Raw genomic sequence first — 23,219 nt, forward strand, 5'->3', positions numbered from 1 at the left:
TCAGTTCTGCTCATTAATTTTTTATTTATAAATCCGAATGCTTTCCCCATATATTGTTTATGTATTTTATAATAAAGTCAGATGGAAAGGAACCGGGAATATAAATCCGAAGAAAAAAAGCTTATCTGACACCGTTTTATGACGTCGTTACTTTCCGGTCATTTCCGTTAAATATTTTTCCATGTAATTTTTGATGAAAAATTATTTTAATTTGAAATAATTTTTTAAACCTCAGTAAAATTATTAATACACATTCGGAAATATTCAGATTTTTTGTAAAACAAAAAGAATGTTAGGGTATCCCACTATGACGTCATTTTTCTAACATTTTTATATGGCCGCGCGAATGCTAAGGCCAGTCACGTGACCCATTAGCTTTTTGTGAGCGCTCTATCCAGGTAAGTTGTGACTTGCTTGCAATTTTATTGTATTTTCGGATAGAAAAATCTCTTATACTGGACTCATATCATGGCAGAAAGTGAAATAAAACTATGAGGAACGTTTAATAAATCATTTTAGGCATTAAAAGCGGGCATTTTCAATGATTTAGATAAAATAAAAATTCGTTCGAAATCCAGCATGGCGTCGCTAAGTGGAGAAGGTTTATTTGATTCTCAAATAGAAACAACTCACACACACTTCTTTCTCTCTCTCTCTAGCATCGTTTTATATTTTTACATACACACACACATTTATAAATACAGACATAGAAACTATTAAATTCATCTAAATGTCACAAAAATAGAGCCATATACGATTTTTGTTCCCACTTGATTATGTTTGCTATTAAGGAATGGGTGTAGTATATGGGAGGGAGATATTGTGCGTTGTGACGTTCATGCCTTTTTCCAAGGGCATTTGCAACGCAGAGGAATGAAAGATCTAAATATATTCAATGTAAAACCGTAATCTGGTGCCTTTGAAATGGTATTCTTTAGAGTTCGCTTCTCTAAATGATTGTATGTTCTATGTAGCATGTGTGTGCATTTGTTTCATTTGCCGGTTGAAGGGTTTATGTATAAAATAAGGCTTTATCCACCAAATATACCTTTATATCGATCCCTCTCGCGATAACAAATATTTTTCTATCTGTATTCGAACACCTTAGCCATTACTATACATCAACTTTATTCCCTCTTATTAAAGAAAGCTCAATTAACAGCTATCATATCTGCTTCAGTCGTGCAGTTTTATTATTTAGACCTTCATTTATATTTGGCTATTACCAATAGCCAAATATAAAATATACTAGAAACATTATATGGATTATATTTTATTTCCTCTTTTATTGAAGCTATATACACTCACTTCCAGGCCGCATGTGTTGTGAATATCCAGGAACAAAAAAAAAAAGTCAGGAAAACTTACAACTCCTCGAATTTATTTCATTAATTTCACAAAATGTGATGTTTTCACAGACTTTTTAATGCTAGTATTAATGTTATTGTGTATAAATTATTGTTAGTTAATAAGCCATGTTAAATTGTTAAAATGAAATTACTTTTTTCTGCAACTATACACGAAGATATACATGTATATATATATGTAAGTACACATGTATGGATGCATACACAATAGATGTTAAATACACTATATATAATCACCATACTACAATACACAATGTGTGTGTGTGTGTATGTATATATATATATATTCCCACACACGTAGTTTTGATTAAATCTCAACATGTCACATTTGTGTCTAGTTACTGAGCCTATGAAGGCTCACTATTGAAATCGGAAAGTGAAATAATGTTCATTTTTTCTCTCAAGTGAGCACTGAATGTGTGTGTGTTCATCTTGTGTAACTGATATATAATCTTTCAACCCAGTGTTTAACATAAATCTGATAAATATATATGTGTATATATATGTATATATATATATATATATATATATATATATAAAACTGATCAGTAATAATGGTGGTGGCATAATTAGCGATGGTGGAACCCATCTGTCTTCACCTTTCCCTTACCGATTCCTTTATTCGCTATTTTAATGTCTGCTCCACTTTGTGCTGCTTTAATACTGGCTCAGACGATTATTTTGTGTTAATGAAGATGGATTTAGTGTGGCTCTCATTTATTTATAATAATCTTTGCTTCAGCTCGTCACCTTCAGAGTATTGATTATTAAACAGTTATTGTTTCTACTTTGTTCTAATTAATATTACTTTAAAAAAAAAAAGGGCATTAAAATATTCTGCAGTGATTCTTATGACAAAGTGTGTGCTAGAAAAGTTGTCGATTTATTTATTTCCCTGTATTAATTCTGGTTCCACGTCGTTCTGAAATATAAAACCATGCCTACAAATTACCTTTTAATTCACAAACAGCTAACAACCATCTAAATGTAACCACACTTATTTACATCTTTAATTAATTAGTAACAAAACGAATATATATTTCTCTCTTTGTTATATGTTGAAATGAAGTAGAGTTTAGTAGGTACACATGATTTCACAATAAGAATTTCATGAACTGAGATAACAAAGAATAGGAGGAGGAGGCCTTTTATATTTTGTACGTCCATCAACAAGAATTTTGATGCCGAATTACTAAGCCATGTGTCCACTGGGAAACTCAATTTTGTATTGTAAAATTCAAAGAATTAGCTCAGATTTCTCTGATAGCAATCTTTAAAGGATGTTTAATAATAGTAATTAATGCAGTCATTGATCCCTCTACAAAGTGCTGAGTCAGTCACTTGTAACCGGATTAATTTACCTTTATTAATTGTAATTATTTTCAGTGTATAGCTTCATCACTTTCTTCCACCTTGTCTTGCGAAGCTTGAATCTACTACAAATTGAGATAATTATTAATTTGTTCTTACATGAATGTAGGTTTAATATCATTAGCAGCATAATCGTACATTTATATTTGATGGAACCTACAATTTAAATGCCCAGTTCTTAAAGGCACATAAACGACTACAATGATGTAGTAATATAATTTATCCACTGGCTATTTACCTTACCTATATAGTTTTGCTTTATCTACATTAATGAACATCATTTTCTATTTCACACTAAATTCTACTGTAGAGAAAGAAGAGGGGTATATTTATTTTCCCCTTCAGTTTGAATTTCCTAACTACCCGGTTCGTGTAGACATAACCGTGGCAAGGTCTTGCACAATGGAGGAAACTAAATAGCTACCTGCCAATATAGCCTGCAAGTTGGGGACGGGGTTTTTAGCTACAACATAGCTGGATGGCTAGGTTCACCTCCTCCCACTTTCTGCTAAAATTTTTACGTTAGGCATAAAAGAATCGGATTAAAAGTGTGGAATCTACTGAATTTTGGGTCTTCTACCTTATCCCTCCCTTCTGAGATGGGGTCGAGTGAATGTATGAATGAATAGTGTTTTTCCTTCCAGTATATTTTTTTTATATTTTCACTTTTCAACCATTTAACGTTCAAAATGTATAAAGAATTTTCTTTCACCTTTTCGGAAACTATGCTGACTGTTTTTAACTCGTGATTTTTTTTTTACTACTTCAACCGAATTATCGACAATTAGGTAAATTCTATTTTTCAGTATTGTATGTGTGTGATTGCAGCATTGTTGATGTGCTGGTGATAGTCTCAATTTAAAGCGATTCTAGTGAAAAAAAAGCTGGATGTAATCTAGAAAAAAAAAAAGCTTAGAATTGCTTCCACAAAAACCAATATATTTTTTTTCTTTTGTTTTAGCGATCATAATGCCACTCACCAAATCTCTAAGATTGCTACTGAGACACATTTAAATGTTGGAGCTTATTGCAATTTATTTCTAAACTAAAATTCATTTATTATTATAGGATAGTTTGTAAGAAATGAAATTGTTTTCTACTGCAATATAAATTATATTGCTTCCTGGTCAGCAAATTTAATTTTGACGGCAAGCTATCCGGTAAAAACAATTACGACTACATATCATCGCCTTTCATTTTTCTCGACTACTACTACTAGTACTGTGTGTTTATAAGTAGATTATATCCTACCCCTACTGCTGCGTGTGCGCGTACATTATACATACACACACACAAGCTTTGTACCATATGGTTAGGTTGAGTTGCTTTTAATAAACCCACACGGGATATCACAATCTAGCACATTATTAGGTAGAAAGGGAGAATGTCACTAATCAATTCATATACAAACCTTAGTGTGTGTGTGTGTATATATATATATATATATATATATATACATATACACACACTTTTTAAAATATATATCTTTCATTAGGGTCAAGCTTGTACATAGCAATCTAATAATTAGAACGACTGTAAGATTGGCATTGTTATGTATTGAGTGCTTTGTTTCTACGTGTTTAATATTTCGTTAGTGAGTATAGTTTCCGTTGTGTTATATTTATTAACACGTTTGAATAAAATAATGGTAGGCATTATTGTATTTCATGAAATAAAAGTTTTTAACAACATATTAAGAAATGTTTTGTATGTTATGGCATCGTAAGAACAGTTCCAACAAAACGATGTCCACTGAATAAATTACATTTCCTTTTTTGAATTAAATGGGTTTTTTTTATTTTTAAATTTCGTTGTTTCGGTTTAACGCAAATCAAAGGGAGAGCTTATCATTGTTTAATAATAATCCTAGGGAAATATTTATGCTGATGCTTTCTCGATGTGGTTTTTGCCTTCTGTGGATGTGATTCCAACCTCAAAGACTTCTGGTTGTAGCGTCAACATTGTCAACATAACCAATGGCGAAGCTTTATCAATCTTACTAACTTATTAAACATTCACTCATTTCATATAATAATTTGTTATGGAATACTAATTAACACACTGTCTGACATATTTAATGTTACATTTATGGCTGTTTATTATAATTTTTGACTCGGCTAAATATGTTGCTGTTTTAATTCTTTGTGGAATTTAAAACATGGACGAAGTTGTTGCCCTCAATAACCATTGTTCTTTGTTTAGACAGAATTTTTTTTTTTCGAATCCAACTGACTTTTTAATGTCTTCCTCTTGGTGATTTTTCTTTCTCTTTTCTATTTTTTTTTTACTTTCTGCCTCTCGTTATGGTTAATGACCCAGAGGAAAGGGGTTTTCTTGCCTTGTACACAGATGTTAACACCCCCACTCCCGAGGGGGAGGGGTTGTTTTGTTTAATGTCCCTTATATTTTTCTCTGCATCCCCCCTTTTCCATTGCTCTTTTTCACTCTCTCTCTCTCTCTCTCCTTAACAAACAGGTATAAATCGTAATTTTATACATACATCAATGTACATACACTTGCTCTGTGAACTATGTACATATGTCGCTGCTCACAATAATGAAAAGGCACCCAACCCAATTCTTATGGGACCTCGTCTCTTACCTTAATAATGTCAATAGTTTATTGTTTATCATTCGATTTTTCTATGTTGGCGTTTTGGTTGATTTTGTACTCCCATTTCCTCATTTCATTGTGTGTTATGTAATTATATATATATATATATTCGAATTTTTTCTTTCTGTCCATATCTGCAAATATATATTGCAGTTATATGTACATAATTAAGCTTTGACTTTATTTCATTACTCTGTTTCCCCCACTTCACTGTGTGTATATATATATATATATATATATATATATATATATATATATATATATACACACACACACACACACATAGTCAGTGTATGGGTGTGTGTTTCACTGATACAAATGTCCATGTACAAAACACTCTGCAGGTGCGCCACCTTTGATGGAAACTGAAAATAAAGTTTTTATTCCTTGTAATTCTTAGCACCACTCTCATAGAATGTATCGTCAGTACTAGTTAATTATCATAATGGATAGGACCCCCTCCCTTTTTTTTTCTCTCTCTCGCATTTTGTTTGCCATTTTATTGTAAAAAAATAGTTAGAAAGATTGCTCTATAAAAGTATTAAATTTAGGTTGTTGTACAAAAATGAACTGAAATTTTTTAACTTAGATACTGTGTTCCACTTGGTAGTTGAAAACTAACCAGTAGTGATATTACATTGCATGAATGAGCCCCTAAAAGTAAACTGTGCAACGTTTTCCTTCATCTCGACAATTATTTATATTGTCAAAAACCAAGCAAAGCACTAGGTAAATAAAATTAGTTTGTTCTGCGACGGGTATGGAGAGCTGTGTGTGATGTTGCATGAAACACTACTCTTTTAGTACAAAACTAAACTACCCACCCGGAGTGGACAAACTGCTTTAATACGGTCCTTCATTCAAGAAATCCGACTATCTGATGTTGATATTTAAAACATGTTAAATTCAACAATAATTGTAACAATACTATCACCACCACCATTATTATTCTCTGGTGGGTAACCAAAATGTCGTCCAGTTCTACCACCTCCTCCGACAATCTTAATACAAGATCAGCTTAACTTCAAAAATGATTAAGATTGCTGTTTTTTTTATACTTTAATCAAATCCGACAATTTTCTGTTTCTTTTGTATTGTCTCCTATTTATGAATCCTCATGTTTGAGGTGAACATTTAGAACGGAACTTGAATATTTTTACTTTTTGTTCTGCGTAAAATATATCCTTGTTTACATTCGTTTATATCACACCCGCTCTCCCATCTATCTCTCTCTCTCTCTCTCTCTCTCTGCATGTGATATTCGCCTAACCTTATTTTTTTCGTTCGATTTGGATTTCAACTAGAGTCGAACTTTGTATTTTGTTTCCTGTAAAACATTGGAATTAGTCCTTGAGAATCGTTCTTATTTCCATAATACCGTAACCAATTAAATATTTTGTTTTGAATTCCACACGCACGAAAGAGTAAAACAAAACAGAAAAATATGTATATTGTCACCTAACCTAAAAAAAACTGTCGCTGCAGGTACTCTTCCGGATTGTCACATTCATTTTCTGAATCTTATTGTGTTAGTTAGATTAATGAATTACATACAAAACTATTTATCTGACTATTTCAATATTACTCCTGATTGTTTGCTTTTATAATCTGTGACTTTTTTGTATTTTTAATTGCATTCATTTTCGATAAATTAAAAGTTTTTCAGTTGAGTAGACCTATAACAAAGGCATTCTACCTATGACCACCCTATCATTTTCTAGTATGCTGGGAGCCCAGGACTACATTATTAGTCCTTTTTATGACAGAGGGATGTGAGTTGACGGAAATTTAATTGCCATTTTTAGCAAGTCAAGCAACTTTGACTCGATCATGTAGTGCAGTAATTCTCAACGTGGCGCATATGCCGCATCGGTGGGGCGTGGGATCCATTTTTCTTTAACTTGGAATTGTAAAAATCTGTTTTTCACAGCAAACATACTCAGCCGAACCAAGCTAATCCCTCCAGCCAAGCATACTTCGAGACGTGTTTGCTACTGTATAGAGCTATTCGTGTAGAGCCTTCGTGTAGATATTTCTTTTAGGAAAATGTATAATTATGAAATATTAAAATTTATTTTTTTCCAACCACCGATGGGGCATACATTTTTCTGGAAAGTTATAGTGGGGCTTGGGAGAAATAGTTGGGGAAACACTGATGTAGTGGATGGTTTATTATTAGTATATGAATAAAGTAGCACTGTCAAAATAAGGATATGGCAGTCGTATCTGTAAAAATTTACCGTCGTATCTTGGTGTAATAACATTGTACACATACATTGTAGTGTTGCCTTATACGTTGATCAAACAACATTTTAATTAGAAAACTCAGTTTTGTTGTCCTGGTAGGGTCAATGACCATCCTGAAATAGAAAATTTGTTTCAATGTACAAGTTCCACATCAAGAATATTGCAAACCAAATTCAAAAACAATACTTTTAAATGAGAAATTGTTAGCCATGTTGACAAGAATTATAAATTGCATAAAAGTTTTAATTACTTTAAAAAAAAAACCAAGTATATTCCTCCAATTTTTATGTACTCTCCATACTGGTGAATTTCAGCTCACACACACACATTTAAAAACTATGTATTGTAAAATATTGAACTGTATTGAATTTACTTTTGTTATAATTAAAACAAACTTTAAAGTTAGACTGGAAGTTGGACTTGCTGTGACTTATCTACTTAAGCCAGTTGACCTGTCAACTTTGGTTACTGTTTGTCAGTTGCTCCTTATTTTTTGGTGTTGTGAAATGATCATTCATTTACTTGTAATGTGGCTTAAAAACCTTTTTTATTAAATTTATTTATGAAAATATATTTTAATTTCATAATGCTTATTTTAGCAACCTTTTTAAGATTTAAAGAAACATAAAACCCTGTAAAGTATATTTATGTTTTTAGAGTTAGCTTTGACTTTTAGTTAAATTTTCTGCCCTCCACCTCTTCCAATTGACTTCTAAAAAAGTAGTTGCACTAACCTCAGTTGTTTGTACCTCAAATAACTGCAACTAACCAGACTCTCACTTAAGCATAATTGGCTTTTAAAAAGTTTACCAATATCTCTATCCAGATGGTTGGTTTCAAGATAAAACTACATTTATTTAAAATTTCTATTCACTTCATAAACAGGTTAACTATTAATATAACAAGGAAAGTAGGGAGTTCCAGTTGTCTCTAGCTCATATGTTGAGGTGGAATAGTCTTCATCATTTAACCTTCGTTTTCTATTCTGGCATGGGCAGGATGATTTGACAGGAACCAGTGTGCCAGGAGAGTGCACCAAGCTCTGTTGTCTGTTTTGGCATGGTTCCTACAGCTGGATGCCCTTCCTAACACTAACCACTTTACAGAATGTACTGGGTACTTTTTTAATTTTTTGATTTGTGGTAGTGAAGTCACTAAGTAACTTGGCAGGCCAAGACCCCTCAACTAGGAGAGTAGTATTGAGGGACTAGAAACATAGCTACTTCAGGTAGAGAGAAAGGAAGTGATAGGAATAGAGAAGGGGCCATATACCCAAGTTACAGGCAGGTGTATATAGTGAAGTGAACCAGGGGTGGAGAGGATGTGAGTTAACAAGAATGTGAAAGAGTGAGAGCTAGAGGTGGGGAGATGTAAGGAGTCGGTACTGGTAGTGGAGGGGAGTCTTAGGAGGCTCTGTTGTGGGGAAGGGATTGAACAGGGACATTGTATGCAGGTATGAGAGTGTAATTGGAAAGGCGGAGGATATTGTAGTGGTAAGCATGGAAGTGGGGTGCATGGACCTAGGTTTTACTTGGTTGGATGGGTCATCTAAATCTATCAAACTTCATTGTGCACTTATGCCATTGTTGTGTAAAGATGCTGTATGGACTTTTGCTACATGTTCTCATTGTATTAATTTAGGGATACCAAATGGCAGTGTGTGCAGTTGTTTTTGACAGTATCTGGTATCAGTTATCCAAGTTATCACAGTCATATGAAGAGTTGGAAATGGAAACAGAATGTTCTAACTTTGATAACTATTTTACAAAAATACTGGATCAAGAAAATCTTCCAACAGATTATCTTTCTTCTTAGAAGAAGTTCTGACAGCAGGAAGATCTGTTGATGGTAGGGTACTTGTAGCTGTGAAATGTGAAGGTACTAAATTGTAGTTTATTGTTCTGATGGAAGGGTATCTTCTAGTTGTATTACACAAGATGCTGTCTCTAAAAGATTTGATAGGAATTACTTTGGTGGTATTTCCATGGTGTAGTCATTACAAGTAGTAAATATTACATTGCCCAGAAAATAGTCCTATGATAGGCTGTGTAAAGAAATTTGCTTCCCAGCCACATGATCTTGGGAACAAGTCCTAATGTACAGCACCTTGGGTAAGTGTCTCCTACTATAGCCCTGGGCCAATCAAAGCCTTGTGAATCAATTTGGTTAATGGAAACTGAAGGGAACCCATAGTAATTGTATGAGTGTTTTTATACTTGTGCCTCTTTGTCTTAACATCATGTGGTTATTGTAAATATTTATTCATTTCCAATATTTTGCAAAACATGTCTGGTTAGAGGGGAATATTATCATGCTTGGAAATAGCGTAAGGGTTGGCAACAGGAAGGGCATCCAGCTGTAGAAAGTCTTGTACAGAGAACTGGACGTGAAAATTTTTGAATATACGTTCAGTTGAAGTAAAGGTATTCATAACATTTGTGCTTTTTAATCAACCAGAAGTTTACAAATTTAAAAATTTCTCTTGCCTTTTGTTTGAAAATACACTCAGTTCCCTTTTTATTTCATGTTTCTTTGCAGGTTTTGTATATAAGTGTTGTATATAATAAGTGTGTATGATGAATACAGCCTTGAGCACTTCGCGTGCCAACAGTAGGAATAGCAAGGATAAGTCAGCTAAAACTGCAACACAGGCACATAACACAATGAAAATTGATGGCCCCCCCAAAGTACAAGTAAGTTTTTCTTTGTTTCATTTATAATGGGCTTTGAAAATTTCAGAAATTAAAAGAATGATATATTTTTCTGTTATATAAATATGTAGTTAAGATTTTCATTTATTTTTAATGTTTTTAAAATGATGCTTTTTTATTATTTCACTAAAAATTTAGTTCTTAGAATGTAAATTCAGGTGTGTGTGTGTGTGTGTACAAGCACACACGTGCATTTATGTTATTCAATAACAGTTTGATTCAGCTCTCTGCATCTTAGTTTTGTGGACTCATTAGACAAACTAAGCTTGTTAGGCTAAGGTAACCAAATGGTTTCTAGAGATTGGGCTGCTATTGATCAAGGCAGGTCATATGGTATTGTTTGCTATAGATATTGGTATGAAAGCAACATCAGTGCTTAACCCAATCTGTATTTCTACGACATCATACTTAGAAAAGATATGGGGCCTCTCTGTCTGGGAAGTGGAGTGAGAATTGCTGGCAACACCAGTATGCCAATGTATGTGTGTGGGTTAACTAGTTCATTGATGTATGTGTACATGTATGCCTGGGTTTGTATATTTGGAACATGTGTGTATCAAGTGCATGGGTGAGTGCATGTACGAATGTATGTACATGCCTGGTATGCATGTATGAGTATGTATGTATGAATACATCTGGTATGTGGAATATGCATATCAGTATTTGTGTATATATTTATGTGTGCATCTACATGAATGGGTGAGTGTATATTACATCTGGTATATGTGTATTTACATATCTCTATTATTTGTGTGTTTACATTTGGTGTGTGTAATGATGTGGCAACAGCATTTTTGAACAATTGAATTTGTTGATTAAGATTTAGTGGTGCAAGGGAAAGCATACATACACACATATAAAGACAATTTTGGCAGTCTGTCGGTCACAATGGCAAGAGTTCCAGTTGATCCAATCAACAGAACACACACATGTACTCTTAATATAGTTCTCAGGGAGATTCAGCATGACATAGTGTGACAATGCTGGCCCTTTGAAATACAGATACTACTTATTTTTGCCACCTGAGGGACTGGAGCAATGTGAAATAAAGTGTCTTGCTCAAGGCACCACATGTCACTGGGGATTGAACTCAGAAACTAATAATACGAGCCAAATGCCTTAACCACTAAGCCATTCACTGGAAGATTACAGAAAATAGTCAGTGGCCAGTGGCTTGAAGTTAGCTAGGAAAGCTTACCTCTGGTGAGAAGTTCGTCTATATTTTTGATGGATATTGCAGGATACTGGAGAATATAAAGTCTTTTGCAAAGGCTGAGCTGGCAGTTGCAGGCTGTGAGTGTGTAAGGTGGGGCCCTGATAGTAATATTCCATTAAATGTTGTGGGAGTCATTCTGGAGGTTGCGAAATCCCAGATAGAGCAGGACAAGATGGAGTTTTCCCAATCCACGCATCTGAGGGGAGTGCATATGATGTGTATGCTCTCCCTTGAAGTGACTGGCCATTACCTGTCTAGTGCTTTGTAATGCTATTGGATGGTGTGGAGGTGACTCTGTAGAAGCAGGGTCCTCTCAGAGTGTAGTCAGTAGGGTTTTGGCAGTTGGAGGTTGTGTGTGTGCTTGTCTGTTGTAGTATGCAATGTTACAAGTGATGTTGTCTAAGCAGGAGTAACTAATTTTAACATTGTTTAGGTTGAAGAGCTTATAGTAGTTACGATCTCTAGGCAAATGCTTCTTGGCTAATGACAGGATACACCTAGCTATGTTGGTTGAAACTTACTATATTAAATGGAGGATTGTTGTCACATCTAGTGTGGACCATCTCTTTTTGGGAGCCACTACTCTCATAGGTTAGTGCTAATATGCAGCATTTGGCAAAGTTTTTATAGTTGGATGCTCTTTCCTTATTTGTCAGTTTATAGTACACAGGATGTCATTTTATGTATATATTTTATATTGTACTTATTTCAGTCATTAGACTGGGGCCACCTTGAAGAATGTTAGTCAAATGAATTGACCCTAGTATTCATCTTTGTTTTTAAGCCTGTTGACTTATTCCATTAGCTTCTTTTTCCAAACCACTAAGTTACAGTGGCAGGGGTCAAACACACAATCACACAACAGTCTTCTTTCATTTTCCATTGACCAGATCCACTCAGACTTTGATTGGCCTGAGTTTATAGTAAAAGGCACATGCTCAAGTTACTGCGCTGTAGGACTGAACTTGGAACCATGTATTTGGGAAGCAAGTTCCTTACCACACATTCCAAGTGAAGCTGCCTTGCAATTTGCAATACTAAAGATCTTTGCAAACTGAAAAGGAGAATGGGAAAAAGTGATGGTTTTAGGTGATGAGAGATGGTATAGTATGATAGTAGGAATATTTTCTCCTTTTCTAATTGGAATAACCATGTATCTCCTTGACAGTAAGACATTGGTTCATATCCTATCATACTCTTACCTCCCAATGTCTTGCTGTTGAGGAGATACATGGTTATTCCAATTAGAAAAAGAGAAAATATAGTGGTAATAAAGTATCGAGACACTCCCGAGGGTAGGAGAGTTTAAATGTGTGGGGAACAGGGGCAGATAAGTTGCTAGAGAACTCAAAAGCCTCCTTGACTATGTGGGATTGTTGTAGAGAGAGGGTGTGGCTTTATGCCAGGTGTTGAGAGGCTAAAGTATGATAAAAGGACAGATGCAGTCATCTTGCTTTTAGAGAAGAAACATGGCTAACCTGCATTATATGAGTAGTTATGGCTATATGGTTAACGAGTTCACATCCCAACCATGTGGTTTTGAGTTCAGACTTACAGTGCAGCATCTTGAGCAAGTATCTTCCACTATAGCCTCAGGTTGACCAAAGCCTTGTGAGTGAATTTGGTAGATGGAAACTGAAAGAAGCTTGTCATGTGTAGGAGTTGGTATCTCCCTTGTTTTGGCATTGCTTGTTAATTGTAAACAAGTGTCACCATCATACAAATGTTTCCAGTCTTCTGTAAAAACTTGTCTGGCCTTGGGGAATTACCATGCTTGGAATAAAAGCATGTGAGGGTTGGTGACAGGAACCACATCAAGCTGTAGAAAATCAGCATCAACAAATTTCATCCAACACATGTCAGCATGGAAGATTGGAAGTTAATACAATGATAGTGACGTGTGTGTCCTTGACTTCACATCACATAACAGTTGTAAATGAGTGTCTTTTAAAGAGTTGTTTTTCATTTTCAATCTTCTGTGAAAATGTCCTGCTGTGCTAACTTGGTGAGGGTTGGTGCCAGGAAGGACCTCCAGCCATAGAAAATGCTTCCATGAATTCCATCTGACCTGTCCAAGCATGAAAAAGCGAATGACACACATGGAATTTACATTTTATGTATGTGAAATTATATACACACACATACACACATAAATGTCAAATGATGAAGTGAGTGCTCAGCTCTGCATTGGTGGAGATATATATATATATATATAAGTTTGATTACTAATAGAAGCGAAGCTGTTTAGGATTATTCTGTTGAGCAGTTTTAGCCAACTAAATTTTGTATAAGACTTGTAATACAGCAATTACTGAATTCTGCTCCATAAACTCATGAGTAAAGTATCTTCTTTTTTTTTTCACTATTTTAAGTGAAATCATTCAGTTTTATTGTATAATAATTAAGTGTAATTAAACAAGCAGATTTTTTTAATTACATTACTATTATTAGTATTTCATATGTTGAACTCAGTAGATTGAAGTTGGGTGTTTATGAAAAGTCTCTGGTACCATTTTGTTAGTGTATCTGCAACATCTGCTAAAACACTTTTTAAGTATCATGTAGTGTTAATGGAGAACCAGAATATTAGATTGGGTTAGTAGCTCTGGTTCCTCTTTGTTTTTGATGGGTTCCCAAATGTAGAGGAGGAGAATTACTAGAATCACTGTTTAACCTAAAATCCCATCATACTGTTGTGTTACAAGAACATATTAAAATCCCCCACCCCATCAGTCACCATTTGTTTCATCTCAGATGGGATTGTATGCCTAAGAAGCTTATCTCCCAACCATGTGATTTCAGGTTCAGTCTCACAGCATGGCACCTTAGACAAGTGTCTTCTATAACTTTGGGCTAACTAAAGAAACTGAAAGATGCCCATTGTGTGTGTGGGAGCTTGTGTACCTTTGTCTTGACATCATATGATGGTTGTCAGTGAGCATCACCATCATAAAAGTGATATGGTTCATTTCCTTGTTTTGGAAACAAGTGAAAGTTGTAGACAGGAAGGGCATCCTGTCATAGGAAATCTGTCTCAACAAATTCCATTAGACCCATATCAGCATAGAAAAGTGGACATTGAAACAATCATAACAATAGTGCTCATAAAAGAAAATCCTGATTCATTTGTATAAATCCTGATACATTGTCTATGAATGTTGATTGAATGTAGATTGTTTTACAGTTCCAGTTTTTATATTTTGTGTAGTTTATTTTGCAACCATGTGATTTTATGTTGGACCCCACACCATAGAATCAAAGTTACTTATATACAATACAAAATGAAGACTTGCCGGTATAAACAAATCTATAGTGTGATCTATTTTCACCTCAGATTAACCAATTAGGAAAAGAAAAGGTTTTACACAAGATGTATATGTATTGGAGAAGAATGTAAATATTAAGAAATGAAAATCTGGGTTTCTTCAAATTATTTGATATTTATTCTACCCTGAGTTACATACACTCTAGTTGTCAGAAATACAAGGAACCACTGATTAGTCTAGCACTAGTGTTCATCAATTAAATATATTCTGTGTTGTCAGAGGTACAAAGTTCTTTATTTTATTTCTTGTTTCTGGAGGGAAAATTATAACTTTATTGCTGTCATTTGGATTCGTAAATTGAAAGATTGGTATTAGATTTAGATTAAAACAAATCTGATCAATAAAAAAGTAAAACGAGTTTAAAGAAAATTTATAATCTGGGAATATTGTATTAGTTTTTTTTTTTCAATTAATTTTTGAAAATAAGGAATTTAGTAAAATAACCTTTGTCATTGTTAATTTGGTGTATATTGAAATAAAATTTCTATGAAAGGTTTCAATTTAGATCATTTAACCCTTTCGTTACTATATTTCTGACCAAATTACACCCCTTATGTGTTTCAATTAATTTCTAACGTAATCATAAATTTAGTCTGGTTTCATTAAACAACTATAACTTTTTTATTTATCGATATATCAATCTAATTTTTGGAAGATAATTTAATGAAATATTCTCAACCAATTCTATACTATAATTTTTGTTACAAAGTGACTCTAATTGCAGGTAGATACAGGTAAATTCCACAAAATATAAAATTATTAAAATTTTGTTCAAACATCGCTATAGAAAATGGGTTATTAGCTAATATTCAATTGGGTATATAACAAAATTTTACGATAGAATTTGTTATTCTGGGTAACTTTCTGATACCCATAATAATATTTACGGCAAAATAGTCTTAATTTCATTTAAGGTTGAGGGAAAACCACAAACTATCGTTTCTTTTGCTTTGTTTACGTTTAGCGTAACGGTTCGTCTCCGCTGTAATGATTTCAAATAGGCTCATTCGAAAAAGTAAAAAGAAATAGTCTAAGGCTTTACTCTTCTGGGAAAGTCTGTGGCTTGGTCCAGTTTCTTCAGAGAAATCACCGAAAGAAACAGTTTTTAAATTTTCACTCCATTCAGGTGCCAATTCGTTTTCTTTATCGCTATCGGAGATCTCAGATTCACTGTTTTCACTTTCGGAAAATGAAACATCAGATTCATTATCAAATACCACATGCTTTTTTTTTTCAGTCATAGAGTTAGATTTATGAAGGTCTTCAGTAGAAAATCCTTCGAATTCTGACTCGCTGCTTGATATAATGAAATTCGTATCCATTTTTTGTCAGAATTACAAATTTTGAAAACACAATAGGAACAAATTTCGGAAAAAAATCTCCCAAAATTCACGGAATTAAAATTACACTTCGATTATTGTACAAAACTGTAGTTGAACTGTTTACGAAGTATAATACGTGTTTTCACGAATGTACTGAAGAGATTTGCTCTGATATTCTCATTTAAATATGAATAGGTAAATTCGGGCGGCTTTGGGCGGTTTGGTTTCATAAACCAAAATTTTGTTCGGGCGGCTTTGGGCGGTTTGGTAACGAAAGGGTTAAAAACAGTAAGTTTGTACCATTGTACCAGGGGCAGTTTCATTGAGGTTTGTATTAAAAAAAATCAGAACTGCTCTAAACTGTATATGACTGGCATATAATTAGGTCAGTCATGGTTATATAGCAAGTTTAAAAGTTTATGTACTATCATACGTAGTTGAGTTATGTTTTTATCATTGGAAGCTCTTTTACTACTTATTTTCATTTTGAACTACTTAGTATCTATTAATATATTCAATTTACATGGACCTATTAAAACAGCAGGGTAATTGATTTTGCAATCATAAATATAGTTGATTAAAAGCTCAGATATTCCAGTTGATTTTGTTACTCTTTGTATTGCAGTAATGAATTATGTCTTATGTTCAAGAGTAGTGTGTAATTTTGGTGGTCATTTTTTAAAAATAAAAATATGGTTTGACTATAATAGACTTCATAAGTTTAAATTATTCTCAGATAGTTGATTACATATATTCTCATTAGCATTCCTCAAAGACTTGTTTACATGCATAAAGCAAATTGCTGTATATTGAGTAATGAAATGTATGATAAACATTGATATTACAAAATAACACTCAAAGCATTGTGAACATTTCCACAAGCAACTTTTTCCTCTTCATTTTCCTTCAGCACATCCCTGCTTTTATACTGCTCTTTTTCTCTTATGTGTGTGTAATAAACCCTGTTTATACTAAAATTGCAACATTGTAGTCTACAAGCACTTTGTTGGAGATCTTGGATTGCACTTGTTCAGTACTGATAGTTAACATTATGCACTTATGTTGCAACCAAGACCTGACTATATGCAACATAACTTGGCAGCTACAACCAGCATAGTGCAAGACCAGTGGTTATCAGACTGTTTGGTCTCATGGTACATTGGAGATCAAATAAAAACATTACTTGTACATTCTGCAAGGAAAGTGTTTTTTAAAAAAACTGTCTTAAATGAAAAAATTTTAAAAAACTATAAAAGTAGTTCATAATTGGCTTCATGAATCACATTTATAATTAAATTATAACACATCTTCAAGAGACTCAACATTTAGTATGGAGTTTCTAAAGCTATCTTTAGCATGTAGTTTCTAAAACTAGATCCTTTTAGTGGCACATCTTTTGATAGCCACTGTTATAATGTGTACTGTTTCGCACATTCAGCAAGTGTGTAATTTTGGGCATACTGAAAGTGATTGCAGTAGCTTCGTAACAAAGAATTTGTGTAAGCATAAGGCCTATGTGAATGTTGATTGATCCTTTTGGGTCCAATTCTGATGAGTAAACTGTTTCAATTATCAGTAATCAACATTTTAGAAATTTTGTCACATATCTTTGCAACTTGATATATTTTATGGTGATGTTGGCCAACTGGAATCTGTGTATCATTCTTATGAGATTTTGAGAAGAATTTAATACATAACTATGAGCATTTTAGTTTGGGCCTGAGTTGATATAACCAGACCTGAATTAACTCTAAAAAGATGAGAACCAAAATTAAGAATTGTTTGAAAGAAAGAAATTGCCTGACAATGTTATTTGTAGAGTTAATACTAATAACAGTGCTGATTTGTTTTTGTATTGTAGTCATTGTGTATATTTGTGTTACTTTAATTTGGCCATTCACAAGTTTTTGTTCCTTCTTAACCATTACTGTCTGGAAGAGGTTTAAATGATTATTTAAATTTTCTTGACATTATGGTTCTGCATGTGATCTTATTTTAATTTCACAAATGCTTTATTATGTTTAGTGATCCACACACAATTATAATCAGGTTGTTTACAAAAAATTTAATAACTAACTCTTTTGAGTGTTCAGGTTGACCTTATAAATAAAGTATTCAGTAAAACTAACTGTAGGTTTTAAGGTTGAAAGCATAAAGACGGATTGTTCTTTTACTGGTTGAATTGAAATTGTGCAACTGATGTTGATGCACAAAATCCTGATAAACATCGTTGAAAAAATGGTTTTGCTTTGTATTCAAGATTAGGTTTGAATTTAATACTGTGTAACTAGTACTAAAAATGGGTACAAAAGGTGCAAGAGCTAAACAAGTTAATGCTTAGGGCCATCAGATTTTGTATAGCTTAGGATTTCATCTAAATCCATCTTCTACAAAGATGATTTTTTAAAATATATATTTGAAGTAATGTTTCCCTTCAAAGCTGGAAGCTTTTCTTTCTACTGACCACATAACTATGACTTAACATCCAATTTCAATGAAGTAGACTACAATAGGAAGTCATGCTTCTTCATTTTGGGAGGCAGTAAACTGGATTAAAATTTTAAAGTTGGTAATCACTATCGCAAATTTAATTTTCCAGTATTTTCTAGAAGCTTAAATTATGAATTAATATTTAAATCACATTCTATAGTCAGTAGGCATATGTAGACATTAAGTTGACTTGGATATTAACATTGGTCATATTTTCTGTTTCAGTTTCTCTTTTGCATTGATCATTGTCATGTATCGTACACTTTTGTAGCATGTTGATGACACTACAATGAAAATCTCTAAGCAAGAGTTCTCTCATCGGATGAAACCATAGTGTTACTTTGTCTCTCTTGGGCAGAGATATTGGGGTGGTTTGTCATTGCCTTTCCAAACTGGATAGCTGTTGCCCCACAAAGAGCTCATCCACCTTTTGACAGGTCTTGTGTTTAGTCTTACTGAGTGACCAGACACCGTCCTTACATGAGTAGCTAGCTACTCAGGTGGAGAGGAGGACAGTTTAGTCACTGACCACTCAACCATAGAACAAATACTCGTTTACATGATACCAGTAACAGATTTCATCAGCCTGTTGAGGTTCCTGACCAGACTTAAGCATTGCCCATACAAGAACAGATTGATTTTGGAAAAATTGTTTTTCATGTTTTATTACAAATTTTTAAATCTATAAGAATAAGATTTTGTGTTTTTTAAGTGCTTACTTATCCAGACTTTTTATTTTTCTCTATCAACATTACTTAGAGTAATGACTAACACTACTGTGTGAGAGTTGTTTTGCCAGGTGTGTGTGTGTGTCACAGTCATCATCATTTGACATCCTGTTTTCCATATGGACATGTGCTAGGATTATGCATGTAATTTTTAATGGCTTAGAGATTGGGTGGAGAGGGATCAGTTTCGATATCTCTTTCATGATTTCTAAGACTAGTGGCAGGAGGTTATCCTCAAACTAGAGACCCAACTTGTACTTGCTGCAGAGTAGACTATATAAAGCCAAAAGGAGTCAGGTTATGATTTTAAACCTGGAGGTAATTTACCCCTCAACAACAAAATAAGTTCCTCTAATAGACTTGCACAGAGTTTCTATTTACCAAATTCCACTCACAAGACCATGGTCAAAGTGCCACACACAGCAAATCTGAAACCATGTACTTGTGAAGCAAACTTGTGTGTGTGTGTGTGTGAGAGAGAGAGAGACCAACCATAATGATTTGGAAAAATGAGATGTAAATACTCTACTTATCCTCAATCAATGATGAAAGAATTTTTGTTATAGCAGAAACATGATATTGTAGTGGTTGATGCAATCTATGCTACAATTTAATCATGCTTTGTGTTGTATGTTCAGATATATTTTTGTTAATTTCTTTATAATTTCTGTTCAATTTTGTAGCCAACCCAGGAGCAAATCCGTATTGCTCAAATGATTGAAGACAGAACAGAAAATGAAGATCGTGCTAATCGTAAGATTGAAAAAATTGAACAGGTAAACTACATATTTAAATAAATAAAAACTAGATAAAAGAAACTTAACTTTCTTTGTATATCCAAGACTTACTCTATTTCTGTGATTCTAACATCATTTGTGACTTCTGCTTCAGATGTGGTATTCAAATGATTTAAATATGACCCATTGTGGAGTACTTTTATATATGTATTAGTATATTTCATCTAAATCTGTCATGGTTTTCTCCTCCTTGTCTCTTGTCTCACTCCCATTCTTTTTGTCCTCTCTTACACTGACATTGCTCATTTCACCTCTACTCTTCTACAACCTGCCTCTTTCTTGCAATCTCTTTTTCCTTCCCTGTGTTTTGATATAAAATATAATTGTATTGAGAATTTTGTTCTAAATTCATAGCTAAGTTGGTTTTTTTTCCTCCCTCCCTCACTTTCTCTCTCTCTCTCTCCCCATATATGGTTGAGGCCCTTTAGTGTCTACTAGTCCATTCCTCTTTTGAGCGTAGTCCAATAGATTGTTTTTTAACATTTGTAAAAGCAGTTAGCATTAGTTTTTCTCCCTCTTGTATGTTTCATTCAGGTAATGGAAGCCTCTGGCAAAACCTATGATGAGGCTGCTGTGGCTTTACACGATGCCGAATTTGATCCCGAGAAAGCCGTCATCATGCTGCTAGAAGGTGAAAACGACCAAGTAAGTTAACAAAAATTAGTTTCATTTACTACCTATATTGCTATTTTTGCTAATAAACTGTTCATTTATATTTCACTTACCTTAAATTAGAATTTTCTTTCAACCCTATGGCTTCTTTCTCTTTTCATTTTCTTTAGCCTTATCTGCGAAATAAACTCTTAGAACAAGGGAGCCTTAATGTAGATGCTTGAACTGCTACACTTAACAGCCAAATTTCCCTAAAAAATCAGAAATTAATGGCTGGAGGGAGTGTTTTTGATCATTTTCTGTCTACTAGATCCATTCACAAGGCTTTGGTTTGTTCAGTGCTTTAGTAGAAAACACTTTGCTAAGGTGCCATGCAGTGGGACTGAATCCAAAACCACATGGGTGTTTCCTCTTACAAGACACTTGTTTCTATCCCTCTATCATACTTTATCCTCTCATCACCTGACATAAAGTACAACACTCCTTCACTTGAAGGGTCTTGTTTTGTGAGTTACTTAGTGACCTCACTTGTACTAGTGTCACACAAAATGTACTCAGTACACTCTGTGAAGTGATTGGTGTTAGGAAGGACATCCTGTTGTAGAAACCATGCAAAAGCAGACATGGGGTTATATAACTCCATATCAATCAAAGCTTTGTGGCTGTGTGGTTTCAGATTTAGCCTCAATGTATGGCACTTTGGGAAAGTGTCTTCTGGGCTGAACAAAGCCTTGTGAGTAGATTTGGTAGACAGAAACTGAAAGAAGCCCACTATGTCATCATCACTAATATATCTACTACCAGATGCTTTTCCTGTCACCAACTCTCATCTATTACTAAGTAAGATATTTCTCCATGGCCAGACATGTTTTTGTAGAATATTGCACATGAACGAGTGATATTCATTTGCAAATATGAAATGTCAAGAGAAGGAAATACAAACATATACACACTCATGCACAACAAGTTTCTTTCAGTTTCCCTCTCCTAAATCCATTCACAAGTTGGCCCAAGGCTATAGTACAAGACCTTTGCCCAAACTACCACATATTGGAACTGGTCTTAAAACCCTATGGTTAGGAAGCAAACTTCTTAACCATGCCTGTGCCTGTATATGTTAACTGTCTTCTTATTTTGACATCGCAAGATAGTTGTAAACAAGCATCACCGTTCTACAAGTTGTGTCCTTTGTTTTTAATCTTCTATGGAAACCTGTCTGACCCTGGGGGAATCTTATTTTATCTGGAAACAGATGAGGGTCGATGACAGGAAAGGCATTTGGCTGTAGAGAATTACCTCAGTGAATTCCATCTGATGCTTACAAGCATACAAAAGTGGACATTAAAACAAATATGATGATTCCAGAATTACAGTTTTTGAAACTCTTTGACAAATTCAGCATTAAAAACCAAATTCCCAGCATGTTCCTAATTAACCAGTCCTGAACTCTTATAGATTCTTATATCTTGTAGCTGAGCATCTTCCTGTACTTTACATTCTTCACTGAACTTACCAATAGATATAGTTTCAGATTCTTCAACCCATTTCATCAATGCCTTTTTCTCTTTTAGCACCCACATCACCAAACAATGTGTAAGTTAACCTGGAAAAGGCTTCTTAACTAAAAAATTGTTTTTCACTAAAAGCTTATAGTTGTAAAGTTGTGTAACTAGTAGTATATAATTAAAAAGATCTGAAGCTCAGTGTAGCCAAACCAAGAGTTTCGATTAGTAATAGAATGACAGTACCATGAGAGAAATAGTATTTTTGATATCTATATTTATAAAAGGTAGGGTGTGTGTGTACATGAATGTAATTTATGCATGTCCACAACTTAGCAAACATGTCGCCCCAATTTTAGGAGGATATTCGTCAAGATCCTAGCTGGGTTTTGCCAACTTATTTTTCCTGGGGCATACACGAATAGCGGTAAAAATCGATTTTCAACCATAACTTTTACCAATTTTGAAGTTGGCAAACATGAGTTAAGTCCCCGTCTTGCCATAGCGAAGTGAATGTGCATGTGTGTGTGAGGGAGAGAGAGTTCGACAGCGTTTAACAAAAAAAAAAATGTAAAGAGAAAGTGTGTGTGAGGAATAGAGTGACAGCATTCATCAAAAATAAAAATGTAAAAATTTTTTTTTTTTTCCTAAACACAAGATATAGTCTTCAAATTTAGGATGTTTTTAAAAGACACAATATTTTAAAATCAGAATATATATACTTTCTCACAACATTTAAAATATATTTATTTTAAATCACTTATTTATCTATAAAAGGCAGGATCTGTGTGTGTGTGTGTGTGTGCGAACGTGAATGTAATTTATGCATGTCCACAAATTAGCGCACAAGCCGCTAAAATTTTAGGACATTGGTCACGATCATGGCTGTGTTTTTGTCAACTTATTTTCCCTGAGGC

The 23,219-nt window shown here is 33.9% G+C and overlaps 1 protein-coding gene across 9 annotated transcripts in view; it reads left to right on the forward strand.

The window, feature by feature from the left end:
* The first annotated feature begins 281 nt into the window (after positions 1-281).
* LOC115215942 (ubiquitin-associated protein 2-like) overlaps positions 282-23,219 on the forward strand; it is a 107,191-nt gene continuing 84,253 nt past the window's right edge. For all 9 annotated transcript variants that reach the window (XM_029785311.2, XM_029785320.2, XM_029785312.2 and 6 more), the window contains exons 1-4: positions 282-398; positions 10,137-10,291; positions 20,075-20,167; positions 20,723-20,833. In XM_029785311.2, coding sequence (XP_029641171.1) covers positions 10,172-10,291; positions 20,075-20,167; positions 20,723-20,833 — 324 coding nt within the window. In that variant the 5' untranslated portion in view covers positions 282-398; positions 10,137-10,171. The remainder of the gene's footprint in view (positions 399-10,136; positions 10,292-20,074; positions 20,168-20,722; positions 20,834-23,219) is intronic.

Source organism: Octopus sinensis, linkage group LG9 (genome assembly GCF_006345805.1).
Source record: "Octopus sinensis linkage group LG9, ASM634580v1, whole genome shotgun sequence".
Lineage (NCBI taxonomy): Eukaryota > Metazoa > Mollusca > Cephalopoda > Octopoda > Octopodidae > Octopus > Octopus sinensis.